This window comes from Danio aesculapii, chromosome 18 (assembly GCF_903798145.1).
Source record: "Danio aesculapii chromosome 18, fDanAes4.1, whole genome shotgun sequence".
NCBI lineage: Eukaryota > Metazoa > Chordata > Actinopteri > Cypriniformes > Danionidae > Danio > Danio aesculapii.
This window is the reverse complement of record NC_079452.1, coordinates 19,254,885-19,273,715: the sequence shown is the minus strand read 5'-3', so window position 1 is coordinate 19,273,715 and position 18,831 is coordinate 19,254,885. Positions and strand designations below refer to the sequence as shown.

General features: G+C 34.2%; 1 protein-coding gene across 1 annotated transcript; it reads right to left on the bottom strand.

Annotated features, from left to right (window-relative positions):
- Nucleotides 1-7,766: 7,766 nt before the first annotated feature.
- Nucleotides 7,767-18,783, bottom strand: rbm7 (RNA binding motif protein 7). Its single transcript, XM_056478857.1, has 5 exons — nt 18,602-18,783; nt 17,304-17,466; nt 16,808-16,895; nt 14,940-15,033; nt 7,767-10,297 (listed from the first exon to the last, which is right to left on the bottom strand). The coding sequence occupies exons 1-5, from the start codon at nt 18,692-18,694 to the stop codon at nt 9,977-9,979; spliced, it is 759 nt and encodes a 252-aa protein (XP_056334832.1). The 5' UTR covers nt 18,695-18,783; the 3' UTR covers nt 7,767-9,976.
- Between the last annotated feature and the right edge of the window lie 48 nt (nt 18,784-18,831).

Sequence of the window (18,831 nt, the reverse complement as noted above, 5' to 3'; positions counted from 1 at the left end):
GGAAAATAATTAAATGTACTAATAATAATTAAAATAATAGTGATAATAATAATAACAGTGGTAATAATAATAATAATAATAAAAATAATAATAACAGTGGTAACAATAATAATAATAATAATAATAATAATAATAATAATAATAACAGTGGTAATAATAATAATAATAATAATAATAATAATAATAATAATAACAGTGGTAACAATATTAATAATAATAATAATAATAATAATAACAGTGGTAACTATACTACTACTACTAATAATAATAACAGTGGTAATAATAACAATAACAGTGGTAACTATACTACTACTACTAATAATAATAATAATAACAGTGGTAACAATACTACTACTACTACTACTACTACTACTACTAATAATAATAATAATAATAACAACAGAGGTAATAATAATAATAATAATAATAGTAACAGTGGTAATAATAATAATAATTATTATTATTGTTATTATTATTATCACTGTTATTATTATTAGTTATTATTATTATTATTTTTATTATTATTATTATTATTATTATTATTATTATTAGTATTATTACTAGTATTATTATTATTATTATTATAAGCTGACCAGTATATTAAGTACACTTACAACTAGGGAAATATAAAAGCAAAGATAGTTACTTAAATACATATAGATAATGAATTGACATTTCTGAAACGTTTATTCACTTGCCATTTTTTTCGTAGCAAAATATGTTGTGAAATTAATAAAGTCAAAGTAAATGATTTATTTTCTCCCGGCTTGCTCTTGTACGGGTAAGGGTCAGAATTGACAGGTGCTCCAGAAATGTTTCTCATATCAGTGTCAGACAGTATTAACCGTGTGAAATGATGGAGGTGAACAGACATTTCTCTCGGTTTTGTTACAGAACAAGTGAGAAAGACAGCTCCTTCCAGACAGCAGCAGTTTTTGTTTGACATTATATGATGCTTATTACAGATGGACCGGCGCTTTGATGCTGAACTCCTTCACCGAGCGCAGTGTCGGGTTTCTGCCGTCCAGAGAGCCGCGTGTGTGTGTCCGCTGTCCAAATGATTATCATTTTCCCATGTATCAGAGTAAATATAACTCGCAGAGGATCCGAGATAACAGCCGCCGCGTTTAAAGCGTCGGGGATTATGTAAAGGAAATATAGAGATCTGCGCTGGAAAAGCTCTGAGCTCTTTTTTCTTTTTTGGATTGGAGACCTTGATCAAAGCGGAGAAATGAGAACAACTGCTGCTGGATTTAAAACTGAGGGATAAAACAGAATATCAAGAAGATAAACAGACAGGACAGTGAGAAGGGGACTCGATACATGCCTATGGCACCTGTGAAATGTGCATGTGGAGATTAGAGATAGATAGATAGATAGATAGATAGATAGATAGATAGATAGATAGATAGATAGATAGATAGATAGATAGATAGATAGATAGATAGATAGATAGATAGATAGATAGATAGATAGATAGATAGATAGATAGATAGATAGATAGATAGATAGATAGATAGATAGATAGATAGATGGATCGATAGATGGATCGGAGAATAGATAGACAGACAGACAGATAGATAGATAGATAGATAGATAGATAGATAGATAGATAGATAGATAGATAGATAGATAGATAGATAGATAGATAGATAGATAGATAGATAGATAGATAGACTGGAGAACAGACAGACAGATAGATAGATAGATAGATAGATAGATAGATAGATAGATAGATAGATAGATAGATAGATAGATAGATAGATAGATAGATAGATAGATAGATAGATAGATAGATAGATTGGAGAATAGATAGACAGACAGACAGATTAAATAGATAGATAGATAGATAGATAGATAGATAGATAGATAGATAGATAGATAGATAGATAGATAGATAGATAGATAGATAGATAGATAGATAGATAGATAGATAGATAAACTGGAGAACAGACAGACAGACAGACAGACAGACAGACAGACAGACAGACAGACAGATAGATAGATAGATAGATAGATAGATAGATAGATAGATAGATAGATAGATAGATAGATAGATAGATAGATAGATAGATAGATAGATAGATAGATAGATAGATAGATGGATCGATAGATGGATCGGAGAATAGATAGACAGACAGACAGATAGATAGATAGATAGATAGATAGATAGATAGATAGATAGATAGATAGATAGATAGATAGATAGATAGATAGATAGATAGATAGATAGATAGACTGGAGAACAGACAGACAGACAAATAGATAGATAGATAGATAGATAGATAGATAGATAGATAGATAGATAGATAGATAGATAGATAGATAGATAGATAGATAGATAGATAGATAGATAGATAGATAGATAGATAGATAGATAGATTGGAGAATAGATAGACAGACAGACAGATTAAATAGATAGATAGATAGATAGATAGATAGATAGATAGATAGATAGATAGATAGATAGATAGATAGATAGATAGATAGATAGATAGATAGATAGATAGATAGATAGATAGATAGATAGATAGATAGATAGATAGATAGATAAACTGGAGAACAGACAGACAGACAGACAGACAGACAGACAGATAGATAGATAGATAGATAGATAGATAGATAGATAGATAGATAGATAGATAGATAGATAGATAGATAGATAGATAGATAGATAGATAGATAGATAGATAGATAGATAATGCATCAAATCCGTGAATCATTAACCATTACAGATATGTTAGTATTTATTTATAGCTACATTATATATTTTCATTTCAGGTCGATAACCTGTCACTTGCTTTGCCGACAGGGATATTATTAAATTGAATTATTTTGGATTAATATTATCACGAGAATGACAGGGGACCTTTATTTTGTATACATTATTATGTCTACACTATTTGTATACACTATTATGTCTCATAAAATACATTACGAGTTGAAATAGTACACGTTCTTGATAGATGGCGCCAATAGAGATTATTAATGAGAGTAAGATGATTATAATTTAACATGTTAGATTAATTCTCAAAAAATATTTGGTTGTTTTAACTCATCAGTGTACACTAAGGAAAATTTCAATAAACCATTGGGTTAAAAATTAATATAATAACTTAAAGCAGTTGTTAGATTTGTCCAAATTTTACCTTTGTGTCGTCTTTAAACTTTAACAAACTTTAATATCTGTTCAAGCGTTACACTGCAGAAAAAGTTCGTTTTAGGACAAACAATTTAGCATTTTAGCATTTTAAACGTGCTTTTCTCCGCACTATTAAGTGATTTATTTTAATTAATTTTTTAATTTTGTTGCAAAAACCTAATTTCGGACGCTTATGGTTCTTTAAAGCGTAAGAGAGAGGAACAACAGTAGTTCACATTTGAAGTGTATCAAACAAGTGTTGTTTTTTTTATTGTCCTAAAACAAAAATGGGTAAAATACCTTTAGGACAACTTTGAAAGGTTGTTATCCACTTCAGATGTTGACTACTGAACTTAATATATCCAAAGAGAGTTCTTCAGTCTCTCTTTTACCACAGGCAGAAGGGGATGTCGGACGCCAGGCAGCTCAATCAATTAAGCAGATCCGTGGAGAGGCTGAGCTCCTCATAACGCGTTTCCCAGTACAGCAGCTTGATTAAAACCCGATCCTCCGCAGATTAAAGCACAGACACAGGGCTCAGCACACCTCCGCTCTCGGGCCCAGCAGGAGCTTTGTGGGGATGTACGGCTTCAGACGCACCGGGGGCCGCTGTTAGCAGATAAAGCGCTTTCGGAAGGGCAGATTATGACCTCGGATCGGACATTAAAGGATTCCGCGCGGGGTGTCGCGCATGGATGTTGTAAACTCGACCACTGGCGGGACAACGGTGCTAATTGTATCACGATTATTAAAGTAGCAGTTCCAGCATGATATATTCTACATCTTTCTGCAAAAACAACCAAAGAAAGAAAGAAAGAAAGTGACTAAAAACTAAGACTAGAAACTTTGGCTATTCTTTTTAGACCCGACTTTCTTTCTTTCTTTCTTTCTTTTTCTGTCTTTCTTTCCGCAAAAACAACTCGTTTATGGCTAGCAAAGAAAAAAAAAATGGTGGTTCATTCTGCTGTGGCAACTTTTGACAAATAACGGGATAAGCCGAAGGAAAATTAATGAATTTTTGGCAATTAGTTTTAGATCTTTCTTTATCTGATTATTTCGATTTTTAAAAATGTATTGTATTATATTTTTAGGAATAAGAATTAAATATTATATAACCTGGAAAGCAGCTAACCTGCTTTGACACAATCTTCATTGTAAAAGCGCTATAGAAAATAAAGATGCTTTGAAAATATGAAAGGATAATAGTCCGCAAATACGTTTCAAGATTAATTTGGATGCTAATAAAATTTGTATCAGCACACAAAGTTAATTTTTACACATCTAATCATCTTATTTAATCATCTAACTTCTTGAATAACCAGTTTTGGTTCCTATGAAATGAAACAATCTGCGATCAGTTCTTAAAGGTGCCTTAATCCTTATTACTCTTAATCTTAAACATTTAGAAAATCTGAAGAATCCCTTTTCATAATAAATAAACAATTTTGGTTAATAACATCTAAAGAAGCTTTCACAGTTATACAGCAGAATAGTTATTCCCGTAAATAACCTTTATTTATTTATTTTTCGGAGTGAAGGGTCATGTGCAAGACTTACTCGTTACTTAGTTGCCCTTTAAAGGGATAGTTCACCCTAAAACAGTGATTCTCTACCACAGTCCTGGAGGACCATCAGCTCTACACATTGTCCATGTCTCCTTAACCAAACACACCTGATTTAGATCAACAACTCATTAGCAGAGACTGAAAAACCTGCAATGGGTGACAGACAAAGGAGACATCCAAAACATGCCGTGTTGGTGGTCCTCCAGAAACGTGGTTGAGAAACACTGTCCTAAAATGAACATATACTCACCATTTACTCACCTTCAAGTGGTTCCAGTGACTTTCTTTCTTCTGCTGAACACAACTTAAGATATTTTGTTAACACTTTACAATAAGGTTGTATTAGTTAATGCATTTACTAACATGTACAAAACATTTACTACAGTAAGTTAACATTAGTTAATGAAAACACAGTTGTTCATTTTTAGTCTATGTTAACTCACGGTGCATTAATTAATGTTAACAGGGATGAATTTGGATGGTAATAATGCATTAGTAAATATTGAACTATGATTAATAAATGCTGTACAAGTATGTTAGTAAAAACATTAACTAACATTAATGAAACGTTATAGCAAAGTGTGACGGATATTTTGAAGAAAGCTGAAAACCTGTAACCATTGACCTTCATAGTAAGAAAAACACATGGAAGTCAATGGTTTCCAACTTTCAAAATATCTTCATTTGTGTTCAACAGAAGAAATAAACTCATAAAGGTTTGAAACAAGTAATGTGGACAGAATTTTCATTTTGGGGTGAACTGTCACTTAACTGCTTCATGAATCCTGACATGTGCCTTAGAATGGTTATATGTGACAGTCTAGATCAGGCTCTCAAACAATGTCAGGATATTAATCTATTTATAAAGTGTATAGGTATATATTATTAAAGGAATATAATGATGAAGGTGATTGAAAAAGGATAAAAAGAGAAAGTTGTGATGAAATTTTAATTAGTTGCAGTACTGTTTTTTTACTCTGGGTTTGTTACAAAATGTAAAGGTACAAATGGAATCAAACATATAATGGGTCAAAGATGCCAAAAGAATAAAATATGTCTTATGTAAAAAGAAGAGATCAGTAAAAGAAGAAATAAGTTTAAGTAATAGATGACTGATGTCTGTGGTAATGGGGTTGGAAATCAATAAGCTTGTGCTTCATTCCACTTCATTTTGGACCATGTTGAAACGTATTTTTTGTTAATCATATTTTATGTATGATATTTTGTTTGAAAATAAACCAAATAATTCACTAAGACTGCATTACAAGTGTGGTTTATTTATTTAACTCATTTCGAGAGGATCACGTGCTTATGATCAACACGGCTGGCTCCTCATTACCCCCGTAATCTGACCCATTAGATCAGTGTTTCCCAACCTTGTTCCTGAAGGCACACCAACAGTACACATTTTCAACCTCTCCCTAATCAAACACACCTGAATCAACTTATCATAACATCAGAAGAGACTCCAACACCTCAAGTTAATGGGTCAGAAAAGGGAGACATCCAAAATATGTACTGTTGGTGCGCCTCCAGGAACAGGGTTGGGAAACACTGCATTAGATGATTAAGGTAGCATTATAAATAACCAGAGTTTTTCACTCCAGCTATCTTCGTCTTGAAGCTCCCCCCCCTTCCACCCCTACTTCCTCCCTCTTTTTCTGATAGGGCGACACGATGGCCCAGTGGCTAGCACTGTTGCCTCACAGCAAGAACACCGCTGGTCCAACCTCCTATCAGGCTGGTCGGTGTTTCTGTGCGGAGTTTACATGTTCTCCCCATATTCGCGTGGGTTTCCCCCGGGTCCCCCGGTTTCCTCCCACCATCCAAAAACATAAACCATAGCCAATCGACTAAACCAAATTATCACCGAAAACTACACTAGTTTACACTTCTCACGCGGCGACAAGCAGGGGAGTCCCCGAGACCTACCTGAGCTCGAACTCCGCTCTCGCCCTTCTAACGGGAGGGAGCCCCGGGCTCGAGGATATTACGAGCTCAGGGCTCTCTCCCGGGACAGCATGCCAAATACGCTTTATTGATTATCAGCTAAGTGTGAACTCTTGAAATTGTATATAAATGTAATGTGATGAACAGCACTGCGATCTTTCCATACGAGCTGCTCATGATAACCTTCTGAAGTGGCTGGGAGTAGTTTGAAAATACAGTGTAGGTTTCCCTGAGGTTTTCCACCAAAATAAAACTCTCTTAAAGGGATAGTTCACCCCAAAATGTAAATTTACTCGCCTTCAAGTGGTTCCAAACCTTCAAGAGTTTCTTTCTTCTGCTGAACACAAATAAAGATATTTTGGTAACACTTTACAATAAGGATGTATTAGTTAATGCATTTACTAACATGAACTAAACATTACAGCAAGTTAATATTAATGAAAATACAGTTGTTCAATATTAGTTCATGTTAACTAACAAGGCATTAATGTTAACAAGCGTGAATTTGGATGATAATAATGCATTAGTAAATATTGAACTATGATTAATAAATGCTGTACAAGTATGTTAGTTCATGTTAGTAAACAATTTAACATGAAACCAGCGTGATTGATATTTTGAAGAATGCTAAAAAAAATCGGTAAACATTGACCTTCATAGTGGGAAAAATAAATGGAAGTCAATGGTTACCGGTTTCCAACTTTCAAGAGTTCCCACTTAGATATGCTTGGCGTATAAAGCAGGTTTGGCATGCTGTCCCGGGAGAGAACCCTGAGCTCGGAGATATTTGAGCCCAGGGCTCCCGCCCGGTCGATAAGCATATCAGGAGATCCGAGATCAGGTAGGTCTCGAGAGCTTCCCCTTTAGAAAAGGGGGGAAAAGGAGGAGATGGGGTGGAAGGGGGGATTCTTCCAAACGAAGATAGAACAGTAGGGAGGAAATGATCCATTTATAGTAAACTAGGATCATTCTGATTGGATTATTACTGATTACAGATGATCAAGTATATCACGTGCTCCTCTCGAAATTAGTTTATGAAACTTCACTTCTTCAAAATATCTTCATTTGTGTTCAACAGAAGAAAGAAATGTAAAGATCTGAAACAAGTACAAGAAACAAGACTTTTTATTTCATCTGCTTTATGAACTCATTCATTTTCTTTTCAGCTTAGTCCCTTTAATAAAGAAATGAGTTTAATCCATTTTGGAGTAAGGCTGTAACATAAAAAAATGTGGAAAATGTGAAGCACTATGAATACTTTCTGGATGCACTGTTTGCAAGACTCCACCAGAATGAATTACAGCGCCACCTACAGATCACTGAATTACCTGTGTGAGCTATTTATTATGAGGACCCTAATTTTATGATTCAACGAGCACTGCAGTTACATTTATTTACTGTAGTGTAGACCATTTCAATGTTGTCACATCATTGGCCCGTGTACATTTCCTGCTTGTTATTAAACTATTTCATAACTGTAACAAGAGGCAATTCAATCATATCTTAATGTTAAAACAGCATTATATATCAATATGTGGCTCTGTTTTGGTAACTCGGAAGCTATAGAAATTAAAAAATGTAAAACAGGAATTACGTTGGGACCATTGTCTTTGTTTACATCCCTCAAAGTGGTAGAACACTATCAACATAAGTGTTTTTATATGTAGTGTAACGTGTGCTCTTTACATCCACACGAACATTATATTCAACGTTCACAACAACATTCATTCACAACAGAAATATACCAGTCACTGACTACATTTACATGGACATCAGCAATCGAACTATGTCTTAATCTGAATAAGACAATAAGATGAAGGTGTTTACATGAGTTGCTTTTTGAATGTTCCGTTCATGATCCCATTTTACATGTTATAACACATAATTCGATTAACGTCATTGTATCACCGCGCTTTCCTACGGAGTTTCATGTAATTTCAGGCGTTTCTTTTTTTAATTTGTCAATTTTAACTGCAGTTTGGCACTTTTTACTTTCATTCAGGAACATTTCATTCATGCCCCCGTGACAAATGAGATATTTGATGCGAGTATGAACTGCTGGAGGAGTGTTGTTTTCATACCGCATGCCATATCGGCAAAAAACCTCTGCATTTCACGAAGCTGGGGCACTGTGGTCGTTCACTGACTCGGTAGGTGCAGAGAATAGTGTCAAACAGCAGTGTGTGAATGTAATATCCAACACAATCTCACGGCAATTCGTAACTTTTTGATTTAGTGGCTAATTCGTATGAATTCGTACGATCTAATTCGTACAGTTTAGTACGATTTGCTCATCCCCCAATGACGGTTGGGTTAGGGGTGGGGTTTGGAGCCACGCCTCCTTTTTAAAATCGTACAATTTCGTACGAATTAGCCACTAAACTGACAAAACGTAAAATACTTACGTTTTCTCGTGAGATCAGGCTGGAATATCCTGTCGCAAAATGTGCCAAAAATCCTACACGATGGTGATAGTTTGATTGCGGTGTTTACATGTCCGTACTGCACTTCTATAATGCGACTAATATTGGCATACTCCAGATGTCTTAATCCGATTACCGTTTACTTTGATTATGACCTTAATCAGACTACATTTATCCAAATCTCAGTTGATATGGTCGACTCTTAATCAGAGTACTGTTTTAATCGTATTAAAATCTAATCATTGGTGTCCATGTAAACGTACTCAATGACAAGAAAATGAAGAACCAAACTTGCCACTGGACATTAAAAATGGTGTATTTACAAAAGTATTAAAACAAGGAATTGCTCAGATGTCACAGACTGTCTTGAATGCTTAAGAGTCAACACTGTCCTATAGTCTCATTCCTAGAGTACATTTAGAAAAATAATAATTAAAAAAAACAATGTTTTTTAAAAAACCCAAAGCATTTGAAAACTTTTTTTTTCTTTCTATTAATCAGAATGAGAAATCCTGAGAAATTACAAATGTTGAAAACACAAATTCCACCATAGCACATCAATTTTGAGGTTACACAGAAATGTTTTTTTTTTTTTCCTGAAAAGGACATTCTTAATAATAAAATAATATAAACAGGCATCCATCTGAGACTGAAATATAGATTTTAAAAACAGGCCTGCACACAAAAAGGCCAATTGCTTACTCCTTTTTTTTCTTGCGTCTTTTCAAAAATCGCCTATGTATTTTTTCCCCCTAAACAGCCGCATGGCTAATTTTTTGTTTTAAAAAAAACAGTAAGACGCAGTCCACCAAAATAGGATACCTAAAAATTAAAAAGGGTAACAAAAGATTATAAAAACGGTCAATTAAAAAACTAAACTAAAATGCAACTCGAGTTTAAAAGTGTTTCCATCGCCCCTCTCTGGAGTCTCTCCGTCTGTCGGGTGGGTAGTTTCTGTTATGTCCTCCACTTCGGTCATCATGGTGGTAGAAATCGCCCTGCTGCCCATCTCGCCGATTCCGCTCATAGTTGTTTGCTCCGTTCCCGTGCCGCTGATCTCTGCCTTGATGGTTGTTGTTGTCTTGGGGCGAGTGGCGCTGCCCGCGGTGCCCAGACCAGCCTCCGTCTGCATTCCCCCGCAGCTGCTGCACGCCCTGCTGGAAGGCTCCGTTGAGCATTTGCAACTGCTGCATCTGAACCTGCCACATGTTGTTCATCTGTTAAAGCAAGTAGTGAGATTGTTAACGGCAACTTTCGATGCTTCAGAGGATTGGATTATAGGGATAGTTCAACAAAAAAAAAAAAAACCTCAGAGTAATTCTAAACATGAACCCTTTTTATAAGATTTATGACGTTTAATGGTCATCAGAATCTAAAATCCTTGAAACTTTTAATATATTTAAGAAAACGGATGCACATGTATATATATGTATATATATGTACAGTGCTCAACATTTTTATCAATTTCCTAGTGAATTTAGGTCATATATTTGTTAATTTGAACAAAACAGATATATTTATTAAAATAATATTTTAGTCACGGAACATCTTTAGAAATAGAAAGATAATACATTTAAATTAATGTGAAATATTGGAGAAAAAGAAATTACGAGCTACAAAATGAACAATTTTATATATTTTTTTGTTGCTTTTTTCTTTTTTTTTTTCCTTTTATTATTATTTTTTTAATATTTTCCCCTAACACATAAATGTGTGTGTGTGCTAGTTTTGGACTGTTATCATAAGTTATTTTGTTAGATTAGCTCCAGATTTGGCTTCAGTAAAGATTAATCTAATGTATATGCACAAATGTAATATTGTAAAGCTTCGTTGTCGTTGTCTGTGTAGTAGTATCAGAAGCAGTAGACGTTGTTGATGTAGATGTTGTAGTAGCAGTCATTCCTGTAGTAGTATCAGTAGTAGATGTAGTAGTAGTAGTAGTCGTTGTAATAGGATCAGTAGTAGTACACATTGTAGGAGTAGTAGTGGTTGTGGCTGTAGTAGCAGTAGTAATAGTTGTAGCATTAGAAACTCTCTGTAGTAGTAGTTGGTGTAGTACTTGGGATTTATTTTTATTATTTTTATTATTGTAGTGGTTGTTGTTATTGATTATTACTGTTGTCCTTTCTTGTTTGTTTACTGTCATTATTACTATCATTATATCACTATCATTGTTGTCACTCCTTATACAAGTTACTTGCTTCATTTAGTGACTGTTATTGTTCCTTTTGTATGTACTCTGACCTTTACATACACGCGCGCGCACACACACACAAAAAACACACGCACCTGCCGGTTCTTGATTGTATTGTTGTTGTTTTTTGTATTTTTGTTATTGTTTCATTATCTTTGTATTTGCATTATCTCAAATTGTGTACCTTTTGTATATTCTAATATATATATATATATATATATATATATATATATATATATATATATATATATATATATATATATATATATATATATATATATTGTAAAGCTTCCTATAGAATCACATCAAATCAAATTACAAAAACAAGTTACTGCTTGTGCAAGGCAAACTCCACAATGGTATTGTTTTTCTTTTTAATATTTCGACGAAGAAATTGTTTGTTGTACTCTCCCTTTCACTGCGTTCTAAGTTTACCCAGCTATGACGACTTCTGCTGATAGGAAACCCGAAAATGTGAAAAGGGTCCATAATAAAATATTTTCTGGAAACGTGGACTTCCACAGTAGGACAAACAGAAATGATGGAATTCAATGGTTACTGGTTTCCTGCTTTGAGAAAGCTTTTGTGTTCAGAAGAAAAATAAAGTCAAACTGGTTTGTGACAAGTAAAAGGCGAGTAAATGATGACAGAATTATCAGATTTGGTTATGCTTATGAAATTTGTCTGACAATAGTTTAAGAAATAATTGAGATAGTCCGTTTCGTCATGCTGTGTGTACTGTCGAATAAATAATCATGAATATAATAACTATATAAAATTAGAAATAGAATTATAAAATATTATAAACAAAAAATTGTGACAGATTTTTTTTTTTTTGTAAGTTGAATTTTTTTAATATCGAAGAACATTTATTATATTCTGCAAATACCAGAACCAGTCACAACCTTCTAAACACAGATTGTACCAGGCATGTAACACACACACACACACACACACACACACACACACACAAACGAACACACACAAACGAACACACACACACACACACACACACACACACTCTTCATATATGGCCAATAACCATAACAGCACAAATGCCATCAGAAGTTTGAATTCCGTAAGGGTATATTTGACCCCAGTTCGCCTCAGTAGGATATATCCCAATGCATCACCTTTATGCAACAGATGCAAGAAACATAAGAGCACCATTATGTAATGTAATGTGTTTTTTATTTAATGCTATGTCAGCAACCAAGGCTCTTTTTATGGCAGGAACATTTCAATAATAAATATATAATTAAGAATCACGAACAAATGAAAACATAAATTAAATAAGAATTTTAGTGTTAATACATGATAAAAATTCTAAAATATTTTCTGGTGTCACTTTGCTAAAAACATCTTTAAGAGTTCATTTCATAAAAAAAGTCTTCTGGAATCATTAAAAGCAGGACAGTCGAGTAAAGTGTGTTTTATAGTAAGAGGAATGGTGCAGTACAGACATTGAGCAGGGTTTTCACCTTGGAGCAAAAAAACATGGGTTATTCTTGTATGTCCAATACGACATCTGGTAAAAACCACTAGATCAAATCTAGTCTTAAAATTCTGTGTGAAATTTCAGGTTGGATTTCATATAATTTATTATTTTCTAATGCATCCATTTCCTCTTGCCACTTGTTTATTTATTTATTACATATTTATTGCCACATCAGCAACTTATGGCTATTTCGTGGCCAAATGGATATACATTAAACTATTACATGATAAAAACAAATTCGTATGATATATAAAAAATAATAATAATAAAATATATAAATAAATAAATAAATTACTTAGACAAATATATAAAATATAAATAGATAAAATTTACAAAAAAAAAAATTCAAAGTTAAATATGGTTTTTCAGTTCTATTTTTGATTTAAAAAAAAAAAAAAAAAAAAAAAAAAAAAAAAAAAAGTAAAACTCTTCCTGGTGGTACCTTTTTAAAAATGTCCATCAAAGTACTCTCCTTATAAAAATTGTGTCTAATGGAATTTAAACTTCTACATTCCAACAAAATATGTTTGATGGTAAGAGCAGTCTGGCAGATATTACATTTAGGTGATTCTTCGTTATTTAATAAATATGAATGTGTCAACCTAGAATGTCCAATTCGACATCTGGTATAGACCGTCTGATCATGCCTGGTCTCAAAATGATAATTTTTGCCACTTGTTTAAAATGTAAACATTGATAAAAGGCCTCATCTCTGATAGGCACCATTACGTATATTTTTGAAACAATTAAATTAAATGAGTTTTGGGATACTGTACAAAAGTTTTCTGTGATAGTCCTGGGAAAGAAATATCACAAGTCGCCTTTGATATACTTCATTCAAGTCCTATCTTTGAAAGTATAAGACCCTTTATTTACCAAAAGGGTGGGTCTGAATTCTTATATGTCTAGGAAAATGGGAACAACACCCTCCAATATTTGAATTATTTCAAAATATCAGAAATGACACTCTGCATTTGCAATATTTAACATATAGTTAAAAACACACACACTCACACACACACACACTTTTTAAAACTTGGAATATGTTTTGGACCCATTATGAACCCTTTGACCTGTGCTCATAGTATAATACCCATTGTTATCACACTGACCACCACTCATATTCTGCTATTTGATTTCTGTTTAACTGAATTTTATATTTGTATACTCTGATGCTGAATATTCCTTTTACTAATTGTGCTGATTGCTACAATAGCCGCATTTCCACTATCGGGCCAGTGCGAGCCAGGGCTTTAATCGGGCCAGGCCGGGCCAATAGCCCGGGAGGTTGAGAAATGAGGCCGAAATCATGTCGCGTTTCCACTGTCGGGCTAGTTGCTCGCAGCGCGTCACGCAAACACCGCCCCCAGAACGTCCCCCGAATCAAACGTCACACAGCCCGTCACACAACCCGCCCACTTCAGCGGGACGAAAAAACTCAAATTATAACCACAAACACCTGGCATCACTACGAGAGCTGGAAGATGGAGAACACCGAAGCAATTGCTTTTTTACTGTTTGTTTCCTCGGCCCAAATGTTCAGAAGAGCCCTGGTGTCCTCAACTGACTAGTACTGTCTGCTATCCATTTTTTCTTCTTCTTAGTGAGTTGATCAAGCGCGATAGCAAAACAAATGTAAGGGAAGAAAGCATCTTGTCTCCTCTTTACCTGACAGGAAAACTCCGCCTTTGTACGTAACCCCGCCCCGAAGCCCCAGTTGGCCCAAGGTATTCGGCGGGCTGAAAAAGGCCGGACGCTGGCCCCAAGGAAGCCCCGCTTTGGCCCGATTACGCCCCGGAAGTGATAGTGGAAACGCGACTGGCCTTGGCTCGCCCTGGCTCGCTCGCTTTAGGCGCGATAGTGGAAACGCGGCTATTGTTAAACGAAAGATAACTAAATAATAATACTAATTTTGTAAGGGAATGTGCAAAGTATTGCAGAAATGTGCAAAATATCAGAGGGTCTAAGATTGTAAGAACATTATGAGTGTGTAGTGGAGGCAGCGGTTCTTGTACAGATCATATTTAAAAAATAAATAAATCCCAGTTAGACTGTTTTTAATAATCGTGACAGGCCTATGTTTAGAACAGACAGCATCTTTATGGCTCATGCAGCAGAAAAGCTGACTTGTGGTCTGATATGAATGAACGCGTGTTAATGTTCTCACCATGGCCTGTCTCTGCAGTGTGTCTGGTGAAGAGAAAGACCTCTGCATGTGCTGTGGAGGGGAGTATGACGGAGAGCCCATCTGCTCTGGGGTTCTGCAAGACCACAACACAAGACAATAAGATAGAAGTTCTACAAAAGACACTTGAAGGTGGACAGCACATCACTGTTTAAAAGGTGAGAGTCAAGAGGTTTAAAGTCAGCATGAAACTCAAGTTATTATCCCCCCCCATAATGTGACTAATTAAAATAATCCTGAAATAAAAAAAATTTTTAAATGTAGGTTTGGTGCATGATTTTATCTTTCAGTAATCAATTGGATCTTTGGTAGTAGGGCATTGCCAATAAAAGGGCAACAATTTAGGTCCTGCCTTAGAGGCATTCCATGTGACCAGATGTGAAGAAAGGGAGATTTAAGGAGGGAGCGTAGTTATAGTATTTGATAAAAGATTATGAGGGCAAATTAAGGTTTATAAAAAGAATGAAGTGCACAGATATATCATTTATAACTAGAACTACTATATACACACACATAAAAAGAAGAAATTAAAGAGTGAAAATTTATTTCATGCCGACTTTAAGGACCAAGATGTCAACAATAAAATAATATGTACTGTAATGCATCCCATCTAACTTCTAATTGTTTTTTGAATAAATAATACTACTACTAATAATAATATTTTTCCATGATTTGCACAACACACCAATTAAAACTTAAACTAGTGTAACAGATTCTAAACAAGATGTATTTTACTTCATTAGTTTATTGGGGAAGAACCATATATGGTAACGTCATGAACAGAGTTGCAGCTCATCCAGAACGCTGCAGCCAGGATTCTGACCAGAATCAGGAAATCAGAGCACATCACACCTGTCCTCAGGTCTTTACACTGGTTTCCAGTTACATTCGGAATAGATTTTAAAGTATTATTACTGGTCTATAAATCACTAAATGGCCTAGGACCTCAATACATTACAGATATGCTCACTGAACACAAACATAACAGATCACTCAGATCTTTAGGATCATATAAACTAGAAATTCCAAGAGTTCAGTCTAAGCAGGGGCTTTCAGCTACTACGCTCCTCACTGCTGGAATCAGCTTCCAGAAATGATCAGATGTGCTCCAACAGTAGGCACATTCAAATCAAGACTGACAACGCATCTGTTTAGCTGTGCCTTTACTGAATGAGCACTGTGCTACGTCCGACAGATCGCACTATCATTTTTATTATTTGTTTTTTTATTTCTCTTAAACTTCTCTCTTTTATTCCCGTTTATGTAAAGCACTTTAAACTGTCACTGTGTATAAAATGTGCTATATAAATAAACTTGCCTTGCCTAGATTACATTTTTATTAAAGACGTTCAAAAGTTTATAATTCCCTGTAACCCTTCAGGGTTTTATCAATGAGTGATTCGATGAAAGGTTAAAAGTCCATTTAAGAACCACTGTGCAGCAGTAAACATCAGAAATTAAAGTTAGGTAAATAACTTTACATAAATGCATTACACTTAATGATAATGAAACGTCATTTAACGCATAATTTGACATTTTACTTTCACAAAGGTTATTTAAAACAACAATGTAGATACATTTGCTTGCTTTACAAAATAAGCAAGCAGACACAAAAGAAGTGTTTTGTAATGAGTCAAACTAAATTAGGAATCTTGCGGATAAAAAAAACTCAAGTGATTGATGCAGATTTCATGAAATCAGTGATTACTTCAATTGATGAAATCACAATGGTCACAAGAGACAAGTAAATACCAGGTGTAAACGTGACCGCTCTCAGCTGATGGGATCACTTGAAACAGACACAGGTGTAAACATGTGTACTAAATTACTGTATTTAAAACAAACTTTACCTTCCACCGCGGTGACCCGGTGTATTTGCTGGACTGGGGTTTTGAGAGTTTGCTGGACTCTTGCCTTCCTGATTAATATGACTGCTGCCTGTTAAAACGGACCAGTTTAGTTGAAGATTAGTCTGGTCCTTATACTAGTCAAGATATTTCAGAATTTTATTTATGGTAGAAAAATTAAATACATTGAAGTCATTGAAGACATTCAAGTCAAGTTATTTCTGAAATTAATGTTCAAGAACGTTGTTTCAGAGGAAAGGCAAACTGCAAATGTGATTAAAGGTTTTTTAAAGCCATTCTAAATTAATTGCACACATGAATCACTCAGATGATCAGGAAAAAGAAAAAAGCATGAAGAGCATAGCGTTTTTAAACACCATATTCTTTAATATTGTGGAAAAGCTCAGTCACCAAACTGGCCGGCATGAGGGTATCCTGAAAAATTGGACACTGACAAACCTTAGGAAATGCAAAATTAATGTAATATGGAAAATCCTACCTGTTTTGAACTTTATGTTGAGTTGTCGTCCATGCAGACGAATTCCATTCAGCAAGTTCAAGGCATAGGGCACTGACACTTCATGCTTGAAGTTCACAAACGCAAACAGTTTCGACTTTCCTTCATTGTCTTTAGGGATTTTAACCTTGATCAATGGCCCAGCCTAGTGGAAAAGGAAATGCATACAAGACTTCTGATGTTACTTTACATGAGAAACAGGAAATCATTTATTTGTTTCTGTGAACATTAATTAGCTACATTCCTAATAATAATAATAATAATAACAACAACAACTACTATTATTAATAATATCTTTATTATTACCACTACCACCACAACTGCATTTATTAGGTAGGTTAATGATACAAGTGACCTGACAACATTATTCCAAAATACTATGAAATCACCTCTGCGAAAATAAATAAATAAAATTGAGATGTCAACAAAATTAATGAATTATTATTCTTCGTAGTAGTCTGGCTATATTAGCGTAATGAAAAACAATTCAAATGTTAAAATGTTCTGTAAACATGCAAATTCGTGTGTTTTTCTCATTTTTCTAATTTATACTAATTATATTTAAATTTAGAATTTCACTCTTAAAATCACTTCATCTAATTAAGCATATAAAAAAATGTAAGATGACTGAAATATTATACAGATGTATTTAAAGGACATCCTCGATTTTAGTTGTTTTCCTGATTATTTGTTTAAGCGTCATGGTAATTTCATTCATGTTTAATTTTGTTTGTTTAATTTAGTAATTTTATTATTATTTATTTATAAATTTTTCCCCTTTCTCTGTAATGATACGTTATTTGTACGAGTATGTGATTTAGTTTTTTCTTATGACTGTTTATTATTGACCTTTTTGTTCAGATCTGTCTGTGATCACTTAGATTTTTTTTCTGATGTTCTTGTATTGTCAGTTCAAGCAATGCAGATGATTATTTAGCAGTGAAATTATGTATTCTTTGACATTTATTAAATTAACATGATGTTACATAAAGAAAAATACAACCCTGGTGCATATAAATGACTAACGTTAAAATGTATTCGAATAGTAACGTTAATATAAAAGCCCAACAATTAAACTGTGTTGAACTGTAAACACAGACATGTACTGAATGAAAACATTACATTCGTATTTTAAAATAACACCAAACATATCACACTATTATCAAACACGCATCTATTGAAATACAACATGAATAAATCGTTTGTAAATCAACCTGAAACAAACAACATTCAGGCCTTCAGTAGTATTAGCACAAGCAAGCTAACGCTAACACGCTTACCTGTAAAAACAGCTCGAATATAACTTCTTCTGTGACTTGTGGGTCCAAGTTCCCAACAAACAGAGTCCTGTCAGCCTCGTCGGCTATTCCCATTTTTTAAATTAATAATCCAGTCGGTTAATCGCGTCAACTCTGCTAGTTAGCTTAAATGTATGACCATCCCGTCTGTCTTTAAAACGCCTTTACCGGATGTGAGAAATAACTGTCGTGATGCACAGTCGCTTCACGAC

What these genes read in the sequence shown, in the direction of transcription:
- rbm7 (XM_056478857.1), bottom strand. Translation starts at nt 18,694, where the DNA reads ATGGGAATAGCCGACGAGGCTGACAGGACTCTGTTTGTTGGGAACTTG. An exon ending in TATTCGAGCTGTTTTTACAG is followed by an intron (nt 17,467 to 18,601) that starts GTAAGCGTGTTA and finishes CTTTTCCACTAG; the next exon opens with GCTGGGCCATTGATCAAGGT. An exon ending in CACTGCAGAGACAGGCCATG is followed by an intron (nt 10,298 to 14,939) that starts GTGAGAACATTA and finishes TTGCTTTAACAG; the next exon opens with ATGAACAACATGTGGCAGGT.